Source organism: Rhinopithecus roxellana, chromosome 6 (assembly GCF_007565055.1).
Source record: "Rhinopithecus roxellana isolate Shanxi Qingling chromosome 6, ASM756505v1, whole genome shotgun sequence".
Taxonomy (NCBI): domain Eukaryota; kingdom Metazoa; phylum Chordata; class Mammalia; order Primates; family Cercopithecidae; genus Rhinopithecus; species Rhinopithecus roxellana.
In genome coordinates, this window is record NC_044554.1 from 43,388,299 (window position 1) to 43,408,200 (window position 19,902).

The window sequence follows — 19,902 nt, forward strand, 5'->3', positions numbered from 1 at the left end:
CGAGTCTAGGAAGAAACTGCATCAACTAACGAGGAAAATAACCAGTTAATATCATAATGGCAGGATCAAGTTCACACATAACAATATTAACCTTAAATGTAAATGGACTAAATGCTCCAATTAAAAGACACAGACTGGCAAACTGGATAAAGAGTCAAGACCCATCAGTCTGCTGTATTCAGGAGACCCATCTCACATGCAGAGACATACATAGGCTCAAAATAAAGGGATGGAGGAAGATCTACCAAGCAAATGGAGAACAAAAAAAAGCAGGGGTTGCAATCCTAGTCTCTGATAAAACAGACTTTAAACCATCAAAGATCAAAAGAGACAAAGAAGGCCATTACATAATGGTAAAGGGATCAATTCAACAAGAAGAACTAACTATCCTAAATATATATGCACCCAATACAGGAGCACCCAAATTCATAAAGCAAGTCCTTAGAGACTTACAAAGAGACTTAGACTCCCATACAATAATAATGGGAGACTTCAACACTCCACTGTCAACATTAGACAGATCAACGAGACAGAAAGTTAACAAGGATATCCAGGAATTGAACTCATCTCTGCACCAAGTGGACCTAATAGACATCTATAGAACTCTCCACCCCAAATCAACAGAATATACATTCTTCTCAGCACCAATTCGCACTTATTCCAAAATTGACCACATAATTGGAAGTAAAGCACTCCTCAGCAAATGTAAAAGAACAGAAATTATAACAAACCATCTCTCAGACCAAGTGCAATCAAACTAGAACTCAGGACTAAGAAACTCAATCAAAACCGCTCAACTACATGGAAACTGAACAACCTGCTCCTGAATGACTACTGGGTACATAACGAAATGAAGGCAGAAATAAAGATGTTCTTTGAAACCAATGAGAACAAAGATACAACATACCAGAATCTCTGGGACACGTTTAAAGCAGTGTGTAGAGGGAAATTTATAGCACTAAATGCCCACAAGAGAAAGCAGGAAAGATCTAAAATTGACACTCTAACATCACAATTAAAAGAACTAGAGAGGCAAGAGCAAACACATTCAAAAGCTAGCAGAAGGCAAGAAATAACTAAGATCAGAGCAGAACTGAAGGAGATAGAGACACAAAAAACCCTCCAAAAAATCAATGAATCCAGGAGTTGGTTTTCTGAAAAGATCAACAAAATTGACAGACCACTAGCAAGACTAATAAAGAAGAAAAGAGAGAGGAATCAAATAGACGCAATGAAAAATGATAAAGGGGATATTACCACCGACCCCACAGAAATATAAACTACCATCAGAGAATACTATAAACACCTCTGTGCAAATCAACTAGAAAATCTAGAAGAAATGGATAATTTCCTGGACACTTACACTCTTCCAAGACTAAACCAGGAAGAAGTTGAATCCCTGAATAGACCAATAGCAGGCTCTGAAATTGAGGCAATAATTAATAGCCTACCAACCAAAAAAAGTCCAGGACCAGATGGATTCACAGCTGAATTCTACCAGAGGTACAAGGAGGAGCTGGTACCATTCCTTCTGAAATTATTCCAATCAATAGAAAAAGAGGGAATCCTCCCTAACTCATTTTATGAGGCCAACATCATCCTGATACCAAAGCCTGGCAGAGACACAACAAAAAAAGAGAATTTTAGACCAATATCCCTGATGAACATCGATGCAAAAATCCTCAATAAAATACTGGCAAACCGGATTCAGCAGCACATCAAAAAGCTTATCCACCATGATCAAGTGGGCTTCATCCCTGGGATGCAAGGCTGGTTCAACATTCGCAAATCAATAAACATAATCCAGCATATAAACAGAACCAAAGACAAGAACCACATGATTATCTCAATAGATGCAGAAAAGGCTTTTGACAAAATTCAACAGCCCTTCATGCTAAAAATGCTCAATAAATTCGGTATTGATGGAACGTACCTCAAAATAATAAGAACTATTTATGACAAACCCACAGCTAATATCATACTGAATGGGCAAAAACTGGAAAAATTCCCTTTGAAAACTGGCAGAAGACAGGGATGCCCTCTCTCACCACTCCTATTCAACATAGTGTTGGAAGTTCTGGCTAGGGCAATCAGGCAAGAGAAAGAAATCAAGGGTATTCAGTTAGGAAAAGAAGAAGTCAAATTGTCCCTGTTTGCAGATGACATGATTGTATATTTAGAAAACCCCATTGTCTCAGCCCAAAATCTCCTTAAGCTGACAAGCAACTTCAACAAAGTCTCAGGATACAAAATTAATGTGCAAAAATTGCAAACATTCTTATACACCAGTAACAGACAAACAGAGAGCCAAATCATGAATGAACTTCCATTCACAATTGCTTCAAAGAGAATAAAATACCTAGGAATCCAACTTACAAGGGATGTAAAGGACCTCTTCAAGGAGAACTACAAACCACTGCTCAGTGAAATCAAAGAGGACACAAACAAATGGAAGAACATACCATGCTCATGGATAGGAAGAATCAATATCGTGAAAATGGCCATACTGCCCAAGGTTATTTATAGATTCAATGCCATCCCCATCAAGCTACCAATGAGTTTCTTCACAGAATTGGAAAAAACTGCTTTAAAGTTCATATGGAACCAAAAAAGAGCCCGCATTGCCAAGACAATCCTAAGTCAAAAGGACAAAGCTGGAGGCATCACGCTACCTGACCTCAAACTATACTACAAGGCTACAGTAACCAAAACAGCATGGTATTGGTACCAAAACAGAGATATAGACCAATGGAACAGAACAGAGTCCTCAGAAATAATACCACACATCTACAGCCATCTGATCTTTGACAAACCTGAGAGAAACAAGAAATGGGGAAAGGATTCCCTATTTAATAAATGGTGCTGGGAAAATTGGCTAGCCATAAGTAGAAAGCTGAAACTGGATCCTTTCCTTACTCCTTATATGAAGATTAATTCAAGATGGATTAGAGACTTAAATGTTAGACCTAATACCATAAAAACCCTAGAAGAAAACCTAGGTAGTACCATTCAGGACATAGGCATGGGCAAGGACTTCATGTCTAAAACACCAAAAGCAACGGCAGCAAAAGCCAAAATCGACAAATGGGATCTAATTAAACTAAAGAGCTTCTGCACAGCAAAAGAAACTACCATCAGAGTGAACAGGCAACCTACAGAATGGGAGAAAATTTTTGCAGTCTACTCATCTGACAAAGGGCTAATATCCAGAATCTACAAAGAACTCAAACAAATATACAAGAAAAAAACAAACAACCCCATCAAAAAGTGGGCAAAGGATATGAACAGACATTTCTCAAAAGAAGACATTCATACAGCCAACAGACACATGAAAGAATGCTCATCATCACTCGCCATCAGAGAAATGCAAATCAAAACCACAATGAGATACCATCTCACACCAGTTAGAATGGCAATCATTAAAAAGTCAGGAAACAACAGGTGTTGGAGAGGATGTGGAGAAATAGGAACACTTTTACACTGTCGGTTGGATTGTAAACTAGTTCAACCATTATGGAAAACAGTATGGCGATTCCTCAAGGATCTAGAACTAGATGTACCATATGACCCAGCCATCCCACTACTGGGTATATACCCAAAGGATTATAAATCATGCTGCTAAAAAGACACATGCACATGTATGTTTATTGTGGCACTATTCACAATAGCAAAGACTTGGAATCAACCCAAATGTCCATCTGTGACAGACTGGATTAAGAAAATGTGGCACATATACACCATGGAATACTATGCAGCCATTAAAAAGGATGAGTTTGCGTCCTTTGTAGGGACATGGATGCAGCTGGAAACCATCATTCTTAGCAAACTATCACAAGAACAGAAAACCAAACACCGCATGTTCTCACTCATAGGTGGGAACTGACCAATGAGATCACTTGGACTCGGGAAGGGGAACATCACACACTGGGGCCTATCATGGGGAGGGCGGAGAGGGGAGGGATTGCATTGGGAGTTATACCTGATATAAATGATGAATTGATGGGTGCTGACGAGTTGATGGGTGCAGCACACCAACATGGCACAAGTATACATATGTAACAAACCTGCACACTATGCACATGTACCCTAGAACTTAAAGTATAATAAAAAATAAAAAATAAAAAAATAAAAAAATAAAATTTTTTTTAAAAGGGGCACATCCTTCCATCTTCCCAAGAGATACTTCCTACCTCCTGTCCTGCCTGGACATGGTCTCAGGAGTCTTGGAGAGCAAGGAAAAACGCAATAAAACAAACAAACAAACAAAAAAAGGTACGATCATATCCTACAATGAGATCAAAGGACATTAAGTAAAAACCCAAGGAAATTTGCATAAATCATGAGCCTTAATGAATAACAATGTATTAAAGTGGTTCATTAACCGCGGCACATGTACCATACTTAAGTAAAATGCTAATGGGCAATACCGGGTGTTGGGGATATGGGCACTCTGTGCTATCTTTGCAATGTTTCTGCAAATCCAAAACTGTTCTAAAAAAATAAAGTTTATTTTTAAAAAATTTAGTCTCATATTGTCTCCCCCATCTGTGCCCTCTCCCTAAAAGACAGCCTAAAATTGTGTAGAGAGAGAGAGAGCATCATGGCTTATGCATCCTGCGTGCTGATCCCACATACGTGACCACAGACACTTGTTGGTCTCCAGGGGGCATGTGTCTTACCACGCAGTTGCAGGTGTGCCCTGGCTGGCCTCCAATCCTGACGTTCAGAACTGGTGCATTTGGGCTCCCTCCAGTTGGTGCAATGCTTTCAGGATTCCCGGTATCTGCCCTGAGTGTTTGGCCTTCCTCTCAGCTCTGTATGGCTGCACATCGCTGGGTCTCTATTTTGCCCTCTCTCTAGACCTGGCCCAATAGGCTAAGTCCATCCTCTGTTCTGGAAACACCCTGGCATCCAGCACCTTCTTCAGTTACCACACAGCCATTGAGTGAGACTCAGGAAAGCTACCTTGTTGCGCTCTCTACTCATTTAACTAGACTTGCAAGTAGCATTTTGAGCAGGTGCTCTGTCCAGTGGGCTCCCAAGGTCTCCAGGGAAGAGCAAGGCAGGAGCCCCTGTCCCTGGTATTCACATCAAACACCCCCTGGGGACCAATCCGAGAGAGAAGGATGCAGGAATCCTAGTCTCCTGTCTCTTTCTCCTTTTGCCCTTCTCTTCTCCAACTTTTGATCAGAAAATAGAAGATTCCTTTACTTCTGTTTCATAGCCTCCTTCCTTCTGGCTCCATCCTCAAAATTAAGCCTTAAAAGTGTCCAAGGCATCTTCTTTACACTAGGAAAAGAATTCAAAAATCTGAGTCTTCCCTGTTAGACTTGAATTTTGCAAGCTTTCGCTGCCCACGAAGCATGGTTTTAAAGTGTAATGTCTCCTTCAGAAGTCAAATGACTGTTGTCTTGCCCTGGGGTAAAAAGTCTCTTGACTTAAACTCAGTTGCAATCAAATACCAATGGGCCAGGCTTGGTGGCTCATGCCTGTAATCCCAGCACTTTGGGAGGCTGAGACGGGTGGATCACCTGAGGTTAGCAGTTCAAAACCAGCCTGGCCAACATGGTGAAACCCTGTCTCTACTAAAAATACAAAATTAGCTGAGCATGGTGGTGCATGCTGGTACTCCCAGCTACTCAGGAGGCTGAGGCAGGAGAATCCCTTGAACCCGGGAGGCAGAGGTTGCAGTGAGCCAAGATCACGCCATTGCAGCCATTACATTCCAGCCTGGGCAACAAGAGCAAAATCCCATTAAAAAAAAAAAAGAAGAAGAAAGAAAGAAAAGAAAAAGGAGAATTAACAAGCACTAGTTTGATATTTGCCAAAATATTATTCCCATGGCCTACTGCTGGGGTAGTATGATGAGTTCTATGGGTTGGCTGGGTGGGAGACCAGGTTGGCTAAGGAGGAGTGGGAACTTTGCCCTGGGAAGACCTGAAAAAAGAAACACTGGCTCTAAGAAATACGAGGGATTGGGACCGGGCACGGTGGCTCATCCCTGTAATCCCAGCACTTTAGAAGGCCAAGGCGGATGAATCATGAGGTCAGGAGTTCAAGACCATCCTGGCCAACATCGTGAAACCCCATCTCTACCAAAAATACAAAAAAATTAGTTGGGCGTGGTGGCAGGCACCTGTAATCCCAGCTACTCAGGAGGCTGAGGCAGGAGAATCTCTTGAACCTGGGAGGCAGAGGTTGCAGTGAGCTGAGATCACGCCACTGCACTTCAGCCCAGGCAACAGTGTGAGACTCCGTTTCAAAAAAAAAAAAAAAAAGGGATAAAAAGAAGAGAGATTGGCTGCCCTGAGGCAGTGAAACATGGCTGAGAAACTCACCTGCCAGGGTGCCCAAGAATAGAATTCAAGAGGTCCACAAATTTGGATGGGAAAGAATATACCTTTATTTCCATTATCCTATAAATGAAATCCAGCATTCTTCAATTAGGAATGCAAGCCACAAGGCACCGCAGAGTTAGCAATGCCTGTGATTGTGCCACTAATATTTTCCTATCATGTTCCCATTGTCCCAATTACTTTGAAATGTTGTTTATGCTTACCATAACAGCACTTCAAAATCATGATTATTTTATCCACCAATAGCCCTTATTATTTAATGCATCAACAAAGAAGCACATGTGTTATTATATCAACACATTTGTTCTGCTTAATATTTTTGATACCATACTTATGTATAATATATTTCCTTTGTTGTTACCTCAAGTATTCTATTTTATGCATTTAGAAACATAATTCACAGGCCTCAACAGACTGCCAAAGAGATCCATGCATCAAAAGTACCCTTAAAATATATTTTTTCTGACTCTTAAGATTTCTTTGTACATTGTAATTTTTCCTGACATTGAAATTCTCCAGTCACTCCCAAGCCTTCGGTAAAACCTGATTTATATACATCTGCTGTGTGTTAACGGGGTTGTGGAGAATTGAGAGAGGATGGAGTAAAACAAATTTCACCCTCCCTACCCACCTCCCAACCCCAGAGGGTAGCAGCCGCATATTGAAAGAAGATGATAGATCCAGAGTCCCAGATGTAGACCCAAAGTGACGCTGCAGAGGGCTAAGATGGTACCAAGCCCAGATAGGTTAGGAAAATGTTAAGAGATAAACTCTCTTCAAACCTAATAATGAGCAGAGGTATCCACAGGATCCTCAGATCGCTGGAAGGCATCTTATGTTGACTTCCCCTAGAATCCTACTTTTCCATTTCACCCAGCAAGAAACCAGAAGATCCCAAAGAGGTGCACTGCTAGGAGCAGGTAGCAAAAGGATCCAGCATGATGAAGAAGTGTAGTAGTTTTAAAACATGGCCCCTGATATAGCTTGGCTGTGTCCCCACCCAAATCTCATCTTGAATGGTAGCTCCCGTAATTCCCACATGCTGCAGGAGAGACCCAGCGGGAGATTACTGAACCACGGAGGGGATTTCCCTCATATTGTTCTCGTGGGAGTGAGTAAGTCTCATGAGATCTGATGGTTTCATAAATGGGAGTTCCCCTGCACAAGGTTTTTTTTTTTCATTTTTTTGGGTTTTTTTTGTTTTTTTGTTTTTTGCCTGCCACCACGTAAGGCATGCTTTTCACCTTCTGCCATGATTGTGAGCTGCCCCCGCCCAGCCACATGGAACTGTGAGTCCATGAAACCTCTTTTGCTGTATAAATTACTCAGTCTCAGATATGTCTTTTATCAGCAGCATGAAAGCAGGCTAATGCAGTCCCCAAATTCATTCAGCCTCCTTCTGTTAAGATGTGGTGTCTACGCCTCCACTCCCTGAATCTAGGAGGATTTGCACTGCTTTGACCCCTAGAGTATGGCAGAAGCACTGCTCGCAAGGTTAAGTCCTAAAAGGCCAACCAGGTTCCATCTGTTTCTCTTGGAAGGCTCACTGAGATGCTCCCTTTTAGGATGCTCTTCTTACAACCCAGATACCAAGCTGTCAGAACGCAAGCCACATGGCAAAGCCATATGTAGATGCTCCCAGCTGAGCTAGTCCTTCAGCCATCCCATCCTAGGCACCTGACATGGAAGTGACCAAATAATGTCAGCCCCCAGCCATCTGTGTTTTTCCAACAGAGGCATCAGACATCCCGGAGCAGAGGAAAGCTGCCTCTACTGAATTCCTGACCCCGAGATTCCACAAGCACAGGATGGTTGTTGGTTTATACCCCTGAGTCTGGGGCGGTTTATTATGAAGCAATAGTAACCAGACTAAGAGGAGACGAGAAGTTCAGGAAGAAGAGCTCCTGTGACGGCCACATGGTTCATGGATGGAGAGCTGAACGATGCTCTAATGGGAGAGACTGGGGAAGGGGCACGTAGCAAAACAGGACTGAGGGCCAACTTGTGTCTCTCCAGTGTCCTTTGCACTGTGATGAGTAGAAATGACTTGTACCCAGAGTAGTACTGTTTCATACTGTCTTCTGCTAACAGTAAGACTATTTAGGGCATGAACTCTATTGACTAATCTTCTCCCCTACCCCACTTTCTCAATAGGAGCAAAATCCTTAAATTAAAATTTGGCACAGGCCAATTGTAGTGGCACATGCCTGTAATCCCAGCAGTTTGGGAAGCCCAGGTGGGAGGATCGCTTGAGGTCAGGAGAGTTCAAGACCAGCCTGGGCAACATAGCAAGACCCTGTCTCTTAAAAAAAATTTAATTAGCCAGGCATGTTGGCATGTACCTGCTGTCCCAGCTACTTGGGAGGCTGAGGTGGAAGAATTGTTTGAATCCAGGAGTTCAAGGCTGCAACAAGCTATGATCTCACCACTACACTCCAGCCTGGGCAATACAGCAAGACCCGTCTCTTAAAAAAAATTAGTACAAACACCAGGAGTGTGTTAGGTGAATTCAGTCTCTCTCAGTGATTCCAAATTTTTCCATGAAAGGGCTTCTAATGAAGGAGAATTACAGGGTCATAGCCCAAAACAGCCCAGACACAAGCAAGAACCATCTTTAAAGTCCAATATTTTTGTCTTAAAAACTAACATTCTACACCATAACATATGAAGTATGTTTTTAACAGTACAGTGTCTTAAATTACCTGTGATGAGGTAAGAAGGACATTGCATGAACATGTACTCTGTTTATCATCAGATGTCAGAGGTACTCTGGCCCACAGCTGGGTCCCCCCAGGCAAATGCCAAAAGACTAGGTAGACAGAATTCTGATGTGCCAAAGCCCTTTGGAAGGAGTCAGGTGCCTAGGGGTTGGCCATTTAGTATATTGACCTAGAGGGTTTTTTTTGTTTTTTTTTTTTTTTTCTATTTTGAGACAGAGCCTCGCTCTGTCACCCAGGCTGCAGTGCAGTGGCACAAACTCAGCTCACTGCAATCTCCACCTCTCGGGCTCAAGGGATCCTTCTGCCTCAGCCTCCTAAGTAGCTAGGATTACAGGCGTGGGCCACCGTGCCTGGCCTCGGAGCACTCTTACAATATTTATCAGCATTGATGCTAATCATCAAGTTGTGGCATGTTTTGTTAAAAGAATCACATAGGAATTAAACGGATCCTGAGTGAATGGAAGATTTCCAAGACATTAGGTCAGCAAATCTCCAGGAAGGTGAAAAAGTGATCAAAATCTCTTAGCTAAGATCATTGGTGATATGTACGGTGGCGTGCAGAATTTACACTTTGGGCATATAGAATTTTTTTCATCATGACGACATTTCTCTTGATCCTGCACCCTCTCACTTCCTCAGGGACATGACTCCATTAATGATCACCCTCAAGCACTTCCTTTCTGTCGCCTCCTTCCCCTCCGCTCTGGTGTCCTCGTTCTCAAAAGCCCTTCCCTTAGGTGAATTGGTACCAAGGTCTGGAGAGCAATTTGGCAAAACCTAGCAGAAGAAAAAAATGTACACATTTTGACCCAGATGTTTCACTTCTAGAAAATATATCTTTAGTTATGCTTGCACAAGTTCATAAGGATAAATGTTGCTCATACACAGATGCTCTTTGAAGCATTGCCTATGAGAACAAAAACACAGCATGACCTGAACAGACATCATTATAGGACTGGTCCAGTACATTGCAGTACAATAGAAAAGGATGCTGGTAATAAACTGTTGAGTGAAAAAAAGTTGCATACCATTGACTTTTTTTTTGAGACAGTGTCTCACCATGTTGCCCAGGCTGAACTGCATGGTACAATCATAGCTCACTGCAGCCTTAAATTCCTGGGATCAAGCAATCCTCCCACCTCAGCCTGCTGAGTAGCTGAGACTACAAGGGTACCACCATGCCCAATTCCTTTACTTTATTTTATTTTTTGTAGAGATGGAGTCTCACTAGATTGCCCAGGCTGGTCTCAAACTCCTGGACTCAAGCGATCCTCCCACCTCAGTCTCCCAAAGTGCTGGGATTACAGGCGTGAGCCACAGTGTCCAGCCTACATTCTATTCTTGTCTTATAAGTAATGAACGGTATACATAGGGACTGCACACCTGTGCTTGTGCGTGTGTGTGTCACTTGATGTGCCCCTAGGCACACTCTGGGCTTGCATGTATCTTAACACATAAACTCTATGGTGAGTAGTAACGCATCTCCCCCATAAACCTGTAAACTGCAAGAGGAAAGGGACTATTCATCTTTTTACCCCCAACACGCAGCACAGCGCCTGGCACACCAATGGCACTTGAATTAATGAGGGTGTGAGTATTCATGGGCACCAGGATATGTCAGTTATCTATTATTTGCATTGATCTAAGAACTAGGCATGTCTCCAGGAGAGAAAATAAACACTTAATAGATGGCTTCCAGGCTTTAACAAACACATACACACACACACACACACACTCACTCACATCCAGGATTCCAGGCTCAAATTGTATTTGGAAAAACTGAGATAAACAAAGATAAACCATTTTCTTGACTGTAGGGCATCACTAAGATTTTAATTTGCATTGATATTCTCCAAGAGGCAGATATAGTATGGAGCATCATCCGAATTTTACTGACCATGAAGCACCTTCAGAGGAATATTTATTTACATTGATGTTCTGAGAATCATTCATCTGTAACATGCTGCACTAGAAGAATCACAAAGGAAGTCAATGGATCCCGGGTGAAAGTCGGATTGTGAAGAGGTGGGGTCCGAGAATCTCAAGGAGGGCGAAAGAGTGATGAAAAGTTTCTTAGGTAAGATCATTTGAAACTCCCATTGGATGGCGGAAACTGAGAAGGAAAAGATTTGGTCAATGGAACAAGAGTGAGCAAAGCATGCTTGAGCTGACAGCAGAGTGACAACAATCCTCACCCTGGGGACTTCCGAGACCCTGGCAGGGATGTCAGGGAAGGAGCCCAGCGATCAGAATTCCAGGTGCTTCCTGCAAAGTTTCTGATTTAGGAGGTAGGGCCTCCAAATGTATATATATTGAAAGGACAGTCCTTTCCCAAGTGTATATATATATATTTTTTTAACTCACCAGATACATTTTGATGTTGAGCTAAATTTTGAACTGGCCGTTGCTTGGCATCGCTCCTTCTGCTCTGACACTAGCTCTTGTTCCCTCTAGAATCTGATCAGTAAGCTGATGGGAGCAGAGGCCACATTACATGAGGCGAGATTAAGAAGGAATCAAGGCCGGGCATGGTGACTTAAGCCTGTAATCCTAGGACTTGGGAGCCCGAGGTGGGCAGATCACTTGAGGTCAGGAGTTCGAGACCATCCTGGTCAACATGGTGAAACCCTGTCTCTCCTAAAAAAACAAACATTAGCTGGGTTTGGTAGCACGCACCTGTAATCCCAGCTACTCGGGATGCTGAGGCAGAAGAATCGCTTGGATCTGGAAGACAGAGGTTGCGTGAGCCAAGATCATGCCACTGCACTCCAGCTTGAGTGATAGAGGGAGACTTTGTCTCAAAAAAAAAGGAGGAAATGAAAAGTGGAGAAATAGAGCAATGTATACAATTTTTCTTGGGGGAAGAAAGAAGACATTGGTGAATAGGATGGAGGAGGTATAACTGATGGAATAAGGTCCCTGAATACAGTGCGACAGGGAAGAGATATTCCAGCACATGTGGCAGGTGGTCCTTGGACTTGAGAAAGGACCGTCCTCTATTATAATGGGCAGGGAGTAGCAAAGACAGAGCTGAATGTAGAAAAGGTGACAGTTGGGTGGACAGGGAGTTGAAGACGTTTCTGCCTGGAGTCTTTGTTTCAATTGTGAGTGAGGAGGTGACACCATTCTTAAGACAAGTGAGTCGGGGTTGAAATAGTCATGGAGACCTGATCACTAGAACCATGATTCACACTGAGGACCTCGTTGAGGTTGAAGGTTAGAAGTATATAGGATCATTTATCTGTGTCCCATATCCTTGTAGAATCTTTTAGTAGTAGTAGTAGCAGCAGTAGTAGTAGGAGTAGTAAGACAGGGTCTTTCTGTGTTGCCCAGGCTGGAGTGCAGTGGCATAATTATAGTTCACTGCAGCCTCCAACTCTTAGGCTCAAGCAATCCTCCCCCCTTAGCCTCCCAAGTGGCCAGGACTACAGGCATGCACCACTGTGCCTGGTTAATTTTTTTTTGTTTTGCAGAGATGGGGTTCTCACTATGTTGCCCAGGCTGGTCTTGAGCTCCAAGGCTCAAGCAATCCTCCTGCCTCAGCCGTCCAAAGTGCTGGGATTACAAGCCTAAGCCATCATACTCAACCCATGTAGGATTTTCCCCTGGAGCACTCCACATACTGAAGCAGACATAAGAAGGGAAAACAGCTGTCAAGGAGGATGCCGCAGAGAGGCAGGTTGCAGTGTGAGCACCCACCCAGAGGGTCCACATTCTAGAGAATGACGAGATCAAGTTTGAGGCCATCAGAGTGAAAGTCAACAGGAAAGAAGGTCACAAGAGTTGAAGTTGAGGCAACAAGAGGTGAGAATGTTGCCTGGTCATCCCCATGCTCATTCTTCTCCCTGGTATGATCACAACTTGCAGTAGATATAAGAATGAACAAGCTGCTAGGGAATTCCAGGAGTGAACGGGTGACTAGAAGAAAAGCAGGTGATAGCAACGAGGGAGAGGGAGGCAGGGAATGTGCTCCTCAGTGAAGCAGAGATTTTTACACAATGGTTAGGAACAAGCATATGGAAGTCTACCAGTAGCCTCTTCAAGTGAAGAATCTCACTGCTCCTCTTGGGGGTTCTTGGAGGGCACCCACTCTCCCAAATACATACACACACACATACCTTGCTCCAACCAAAGTGGGTCCTCTTTCCGAGTATTGGCATTCCCCATAAGACTTATTTTAGAAAAGCTTTTATGAGCAAAACAAAAAAACATTAAACACCATTGATCATGCCTAACCCTTCCATTATAAGCCAAGGATGAGCTTGATGAAGCTGCTGCATCCTGCTAGCGTGCCACGTGAGGTATACTTTCCCCTAAGACACAGCTCCTGGATGATGCATCCTTTTAGGGCCGATGAGTTCAGCACCACTGAAGTCCAGGAAGAGCCAAGCATTGTGGGGAAGAAGGACCATTGGCCAGAGAAGGGCCATGATGGAAGTCCTCGGACACCTGTTAGGGACAGGGAAGAGACGCAAGAAGAGGAGAAGTAAAGATGGCAAGCAAGGAGGAGTCCAGCTGATGATTCCAATCTAGCAAGGAAGAGCAGCTCAGCATCCAGGCAACAAAGGCTGAGTTCCTTCAGCCTCTCACTGTGCGTGACCTTCCGTCACAAGGAAGTTTACAGGTCTTGTTTATGTGTAGACTTTTTTATAAGCTATTCAGAGCAGGGGTGGGAGGGAGAACTAGAGAGAAAAGTTCCCTTTGAATTTCCATTGCTTTCAGAGTCAGCAATTTAATGAGTCATGCATTCTAAATCCTTGCTTTGTCTACACGTTTTCGTTTCAAAATACGAAAAAACACTTTGTTTGGAACATGAGATATTTTTAGATCATATATCAATAGTGCACATCCATTTCTCCCCATATGAATAAAAAAGCTTCCTTTGGATTGGGCTGGAGCCGCACCATAGTGGTGGGGTTGTTTACTTAGCTGTCATTTGTGGAGGCAACCTGGGCATCACTCTAGTTCCTGGAGTCTGTCTTCTAGGTGACATCATGGATGAGTCAGCTCTAGACCTGGTCCAAAGAGCTCCAGATCTCAAAGTCTGGACAAAAAGTAAAGAAGTGAAGGATTTCACTGCTCCTCTTAGGGGTCTTGGGAGACACCCCATTATCCCAAATACGTACACACACACCTTGCTCCAACGAAAATGTGTCCTCTTTCTGAGTATTAGCATTCCCCACATGACTTATTTTAGAAAAGTTTCTATAAACAAAACAAAAAAAAATTAAACACCATTGATCACACCCAACTCTTCCATTATAAGCCAAAGATGAGCTCAAGACCATACAGCGACTTGAGGGAGGTACCCACTGCTTCCTCCTGCTAGAGTTCCTTTCAGACCTCCCTGCCAAGGAGTCACCTTGACAGGCTAGAAAAAAGGTCAGGGCTTCCTTGCTTCACTCCCTTGTGAGACGTTTGAGAGGAAGGAGAAGAGAAGGAGGTCACCATCTACAGGTCACCTCCTCCAGATGCATTGAGAGAAGCATGTTGACACCTTAGCAAAGACATGAGTGGACAATCTAGGATCTTCTGCAGTGATGTAGGCTGACAAATGAGGGGACAATGGACTGCAAGGAAGGCTGGCTGTGGGAAGGGTGGTGTCCTACCTCTCCAGTCCCCAGTCGGTTTTGTCTAACCTATTGCCTTTTTTTTTTTTTTTTTTTTTTTTTTGAGACAAAGTCTCTCTCTGTCTGTCGCCAGGCTGGAGTGCAGTGGCACGATCTCGGCTCACTGCAATGTCTGCCTCCCGGGTTCAAGCGATTCTCCTGCCTTAGCCTCCCAAGTAGCTGGGACTATAGGCACACACCACCACGCCCAGCTAATTTTTGTATTTTTAGTAGAGATAGAGCTTCACCATGTTGGCCAGGATGCTCTCAATCTCTTGACTTCATGATCCACCCACCTTGGCCTCCCAACGTGCTGGGATTACAGAAGTGGAACACTGCGCCTGGCCTAACCTATTACTTTTATTCCACAAGTCACAGTTCATCATTTTGGGTCTTGTAGGGATCACCTTCTTGAAAAGTTCCAACTTAAAGCCTTAATAGCAAATACCTTCCCAGCACTTCATGGAGCATCAATTAACTCCAAGAATAAGAAATACATCTAATAGCTCGAGGAACTGGTATGATATAGTTTGGATATTTGTCCCCTCCAAATCTCATGTTGGAATGTGATCCCCAGTGTTGGAGACGGGGCCTAGTGGGATGGGTTTGGGTCATGCAGGCGAATGCCTCATGAATGCCTCGGCACCCTCCCTGTGATAATGAGTGAGTTCTCACTCTATTAGTTCATGCAAGAGCTGGTTATTTAAAAAAGCCCGCCCCTCTCTTGTTCCCTCTCTCTCCATGTGACATTCCTGCTCCCGCTTTGCCTTCCACTATGATTGGAACCTTCCTGAGGCCCTCAACAGAAGCAGATTAGGCCATGCTTCTTGTCCAGTCTGCAGAACCATGAGCCTAATAAACCTCTTTTTTAATCAATTACCCAACCTCAGGTATTCCTTTATAGCAGCACGAAATGGACTAATACATGGGGGTGAGGAGGTACCCCAGTTCTCCAGTCACTCCCCCTCCCCATCTTCTGTCTGCCCATTTAGAGTGGCAGCAGCTGCGTTCATACATCTGACCCTCTTGTCTTGGGCACTATTGATTTGATCAGGAATGGAGAGTAATGGGCTTGTTTCCCAGGGGATTTGGAATTGAGACCACACTGATTCCTCCATTTGATCACTGTCAAATGGGTAGCTATTTGACAGGAATCATTTTCACATGGGCAGAGAAACCCAAGAGACTTAGCTTTCTCAGATTTTCCACATCCTTCTAGGTCTTTGATGATGAGCTAAATTTTGGACTGGCCATTGCCTGGCATCGTTCCTTCTGCTCTGACTCTAGCCCTTTGTTCCCTTCAGAATCTGATCAGTAAACTGATAGGAGCAGAGGCTACATTACATGAGGTGAGATTAAGAAGGAATCAAGGCCGGGTACAGTGGCTCAAGCCTGTAATCCCAGCACTTTGGGAGGCCAAAGTGGGTGTATCACTTGAGGTCAGGAGTTTGAGACCAGCCTGGTCAACATGGTGAAACCCCGTCTCTACTAAAAATACAAAAATGAGCTGGGTTTGGTGGCGGCCACCTGTAATCCCAGAGCTGCACCTCTGGACTTGGATTTCACAAGACCCACCCTCTGCCCACTCCCATGGAAATACCCTAGCATGTTTCCCTTTTCATTCCTGAGAACTCTCCTGGCCTTCTGTCCCTTGCAACCAATATGGCTCTGGGAGATGTGAAAGTGATCTGGAGACGGAAGACGAGACACATCAAGGAGGCTCCTCTCTGCTTTCTAACTTCGCCTGCCCTGCCCACGCTGTGCATAACCGCTCAGGCCACCACAGCTAGGAAGCAGTGGTGGCTCTTTGAGCATGCTTTGGGGTCAGAGGAGGCCCTTGGTGCTCCCGTTTTTGCTAAGCTGTCAACATGCTTCTTTCAGTGCACCTAGAGAAGATGACCTGTAGATGGGGATTGCCTTCTCTTTTACTCCTTTCTCTCAAGGGTCTCACAATACCCAGGCTGTGCTTTATCTGAAGGAGGTTACCAGCCAGAGAACTGAAGGGCAGGAGGTGATGCGCTCTGAGAGACGACATTACTGCTGAACCTAAAGGGAGAACGCGTTCCAGATGAGCTATGTTCCCACTCCCCTCCACGTCCAACTCCCTGGAGCCGAGACCTTGACCACAGATCTCCCTCCTCTGGCCCCACCTAATCTCCTGCTTTTTGGCTCTCTCCCTCTCAGCCCACTACACAAAGAAATCTTTGGGGATTGTGTGAGTACATGCCCAAGGAAGGAATAACAAAAACAAAAACATGTTCATCATGTGTGTGTGTGTGTGTGTGTGTGTGTGTGTGTGTGTGTGTGTGCGCGCGCGCGCGCACGTGCACGCCAATGTGTGATGGGAACAGCCAGGAGGTGTAGAGACCCTTAGCCCCGGGCCCTAAAGGGAGTTTATGTTCAGCCCCAAAGGAGAAGCACATGCCTTGGGAGAAACTGACTCCTTGGGTCATCGCTGTCCCCTAGAGACAGGTGACACTAACCTGCCTAATTCATGCCGCTCACATCTCTGGCCAAAAAATTCCAAATTCCCAAAATGCAGGAAAAAATGGGGAAACATTTTTAATGTGACAATGTGTTGAGCAAAAAGATTTCTTTTCTGTTTGCTGTGTGATATCCTCGGATCTACAGAGGCAGGCAAATAAACCTTTCCTCCGTTGCACCAACTCTACTTGTCACTCAAGGCAGCCCTCCTAGGACTTACAGAAATGTTTCTCTGACTCAGTTCTTACCTCCTTTTTTCAACATGCCCCACCTCTTTTCCAGGGAAAGTGTTCAGCATCCTTTCATTTATCCTAGGCTGGTGAAAGTCCAACCACGACTGCCTTTGGTGGGGGTCCTCTCCTGGAAGGGATGAGCTGAGATGGGGAGACCATCCCAAAATGTTCTCTGACTCTAGCCAGCCTTCCTTGCTCTGAGCCTGCCCTTCAGCATTTGTCATTTCCAGCTTTACACTGTCCTATTCCAGATCCTTCCTCAGAGACTGAGAGAGTGGCTCCCCCAGTTGGTAAGCGTTCCCTTGGCCAGGGGTCTCATCAGCTCCCACCCTTGACTTCTCAAATGTCAAGCTGTGTTGGAGAAGGTTCTGAACAGAGTCTTGCAGCATCCTGTTCCTGGGTCCTACAGTCTGGCCCCCTGCTCATGGGAGAAACTGCTGAACACCAGGAGTTGTAGTCACCATAAATACATCCACTTCCTTTTCTTCCCCATAAGCCTATCTCTAAACTAACTGCCCCCACCATATATGCTTTCAGCCGCCACTGAAAGCTGGTGGCTAGAGCTGGAGATCCCATTCTGAACAGCCTTAGGAAGACAATTTCAGAATGTACCCATTTATAGGACTCACCACAGACCAATTCCTTGATGCCAGCATCACACAGACCAAAACTGCGTTCTATACCAAACCACACCCAGAGTTGCAACTCCTCTTGAGTTTGTACAGCCGAGGGTCTCCAAGGAAAAGAAAAAGAGTAAGATCAAAAACCCAGGGAGGCCTGTGGCTTGGTAGCATAGAAAACTCCTCACCCCGAACTGACCGCATCAATGACCAGAGAGAGACAGGGTAGCCTAGTGGTTAGGAACACAATTTTTTTTTTTTTTTTCAGCGGTGGGAGGTGGGGTGGAATTCAGAGAGACTTGGGTAGGAATCCCAGGTTTGCCTTTGGCTGTGTCATCTCAGTCAAGCTACCTAATGTTTGTGTTACTTTCCTCCTGTCAAAGAGAGACTAACAACATCCTTATGAAATTATTTGAGAATTGATTGAAATTGTCTATGCAAAGCTTCCATTTTTATGCTAGTGCATAGTCCACACTCTGTAAGTTGTATTTGTCATTGTTCACCTGAAAACAAGCATGTCTCTCCCCAAGAGTCGGTTTGCAAACCCGTCCCTTCGTCCCATCCACACATCTCAAATAGGCTCAAGAAAGGGGATAGAATCTCTGTACCCAGCCGGGACAGCTCTCCCAGGTGTCCAGTTCATAGATTCTCCTCTCCAACCTAGACACGCAGCAGCGGCAAAGGCTCCCAGACCCCGCACCACCCCCTACCTGAGGGCTGCCAAACAATCTAGATCCTGGGGTTTGGGGGAAGAAGACTTGCCAGGTGGGGAAGTCGGGGGCCTGGCTCCTCGGCGGCTCCTCTCCCCGTCCGAGGGCTCCTCCGTCCCCCTTTTTCTCATTCTCGGGCTTCCCCTCTCCGGGTTGCTCTGGCAGCCGCATCGGGGGTCCAGGGCGATGTTCTCAGAGAGATTTAGGAGCACATCAAAGGAACGTCAGCGAAGGCACTGAGACTCTGAAAGGAGTTGACAGAAACTTACAGCCTGCACAGTGCTGGGCGATTATTTTTCTCAAAGCCAGCCGCCTAAATAATTCACACCCTCCCTTCCGTGTTTACACAGGACAATGGTAGAAACACAATCCTGGCACAAGAAATATAATTACAGTTGTGACAGATGTTTAGTTATTAATAAGGCCTCAATGTCACCAGAGGGTATTGCACAACAAGCCAATAATGGGCTTTTGGAGCCAACCTTAGTGTTTCCAGGTATTTTTCCATTCGTACCCCCATGGGCATTGCTGGAGTATGAGCAGTGTGGAGAGAGCTATAGCCGCCAATGTGATTGCAACTTGCAAGGAAGCAACGCACCTCACCAGCATCATTTGTTTCCTTGCTGCTGACACCAGGAAATCCACGGAAACAAAATGGGGGACTGAGCTGGAAATCACCATCTAACGGCGAAGGACTCTTGCCAAGTCTCCCAAACTTGGTGATGCTGTCACAATCCCAGGGCAATATCCTCCTAACTTCCTTAAAGCAAAGAGCATCCAAGACGGCATCCCGTTACCAGCTCCAGGGCAGACTTGCAGCCCACGCATACGGAATCTCTAGGTCTACTTGATGTCACCAAGTGGCAACATCCTCTTTCTATCTCTCTCTCTCTGATATCCAGTTACCGCCTACTTGTCCCTTACAACTCAGCTCAGGTGTCGCCTCTTCTGAAAAGCTGTCCTTGACCTGGCCCTCTCCCTTGGTTGAGTTAAGGCACCCCTCATCTCAGCCTACTTCTACTGTCATTTGTCTACAGTCTCCATCCCCTCCTCCCAACACTGTGTTGAGAAAAACCCCAGGCTAGATGCACACTGTGCGGCATTTAAGCCCAGGCAGGAACAACCTTAAAGTAACTGGTGCTCAATAAACACGTATTGAACACACATTTA

The 19,902-nt window shown here is 44.7% G+C and overlaps 1 protein-coding gene across 1 annotated transcript in view; it reads right to left on the reverse strand.

Annotated features, from left to right (window-relative positions):
* The window catches only part of CALN1 (calneuron 1), a 614,621-nt gene extending 595,679 nt beyond the window's left edge, over positions 1-18,942 (reverse strand). The window contains exon 1 of the mRNA XM_030933416.1: positions 18,785-18,942. Coding sequence (XP_030789276.1) covers positions 18,785-18,903 — 119 coding nt within the window. The 5' untranslated portion in view covers positions 18,904-18,942. The remainder of the gene's footprint in view (positions 1-18,784) is intronic.
* Between the last annotated feature and the right edge of the window lie 960 nt (positions 18,943-19,902).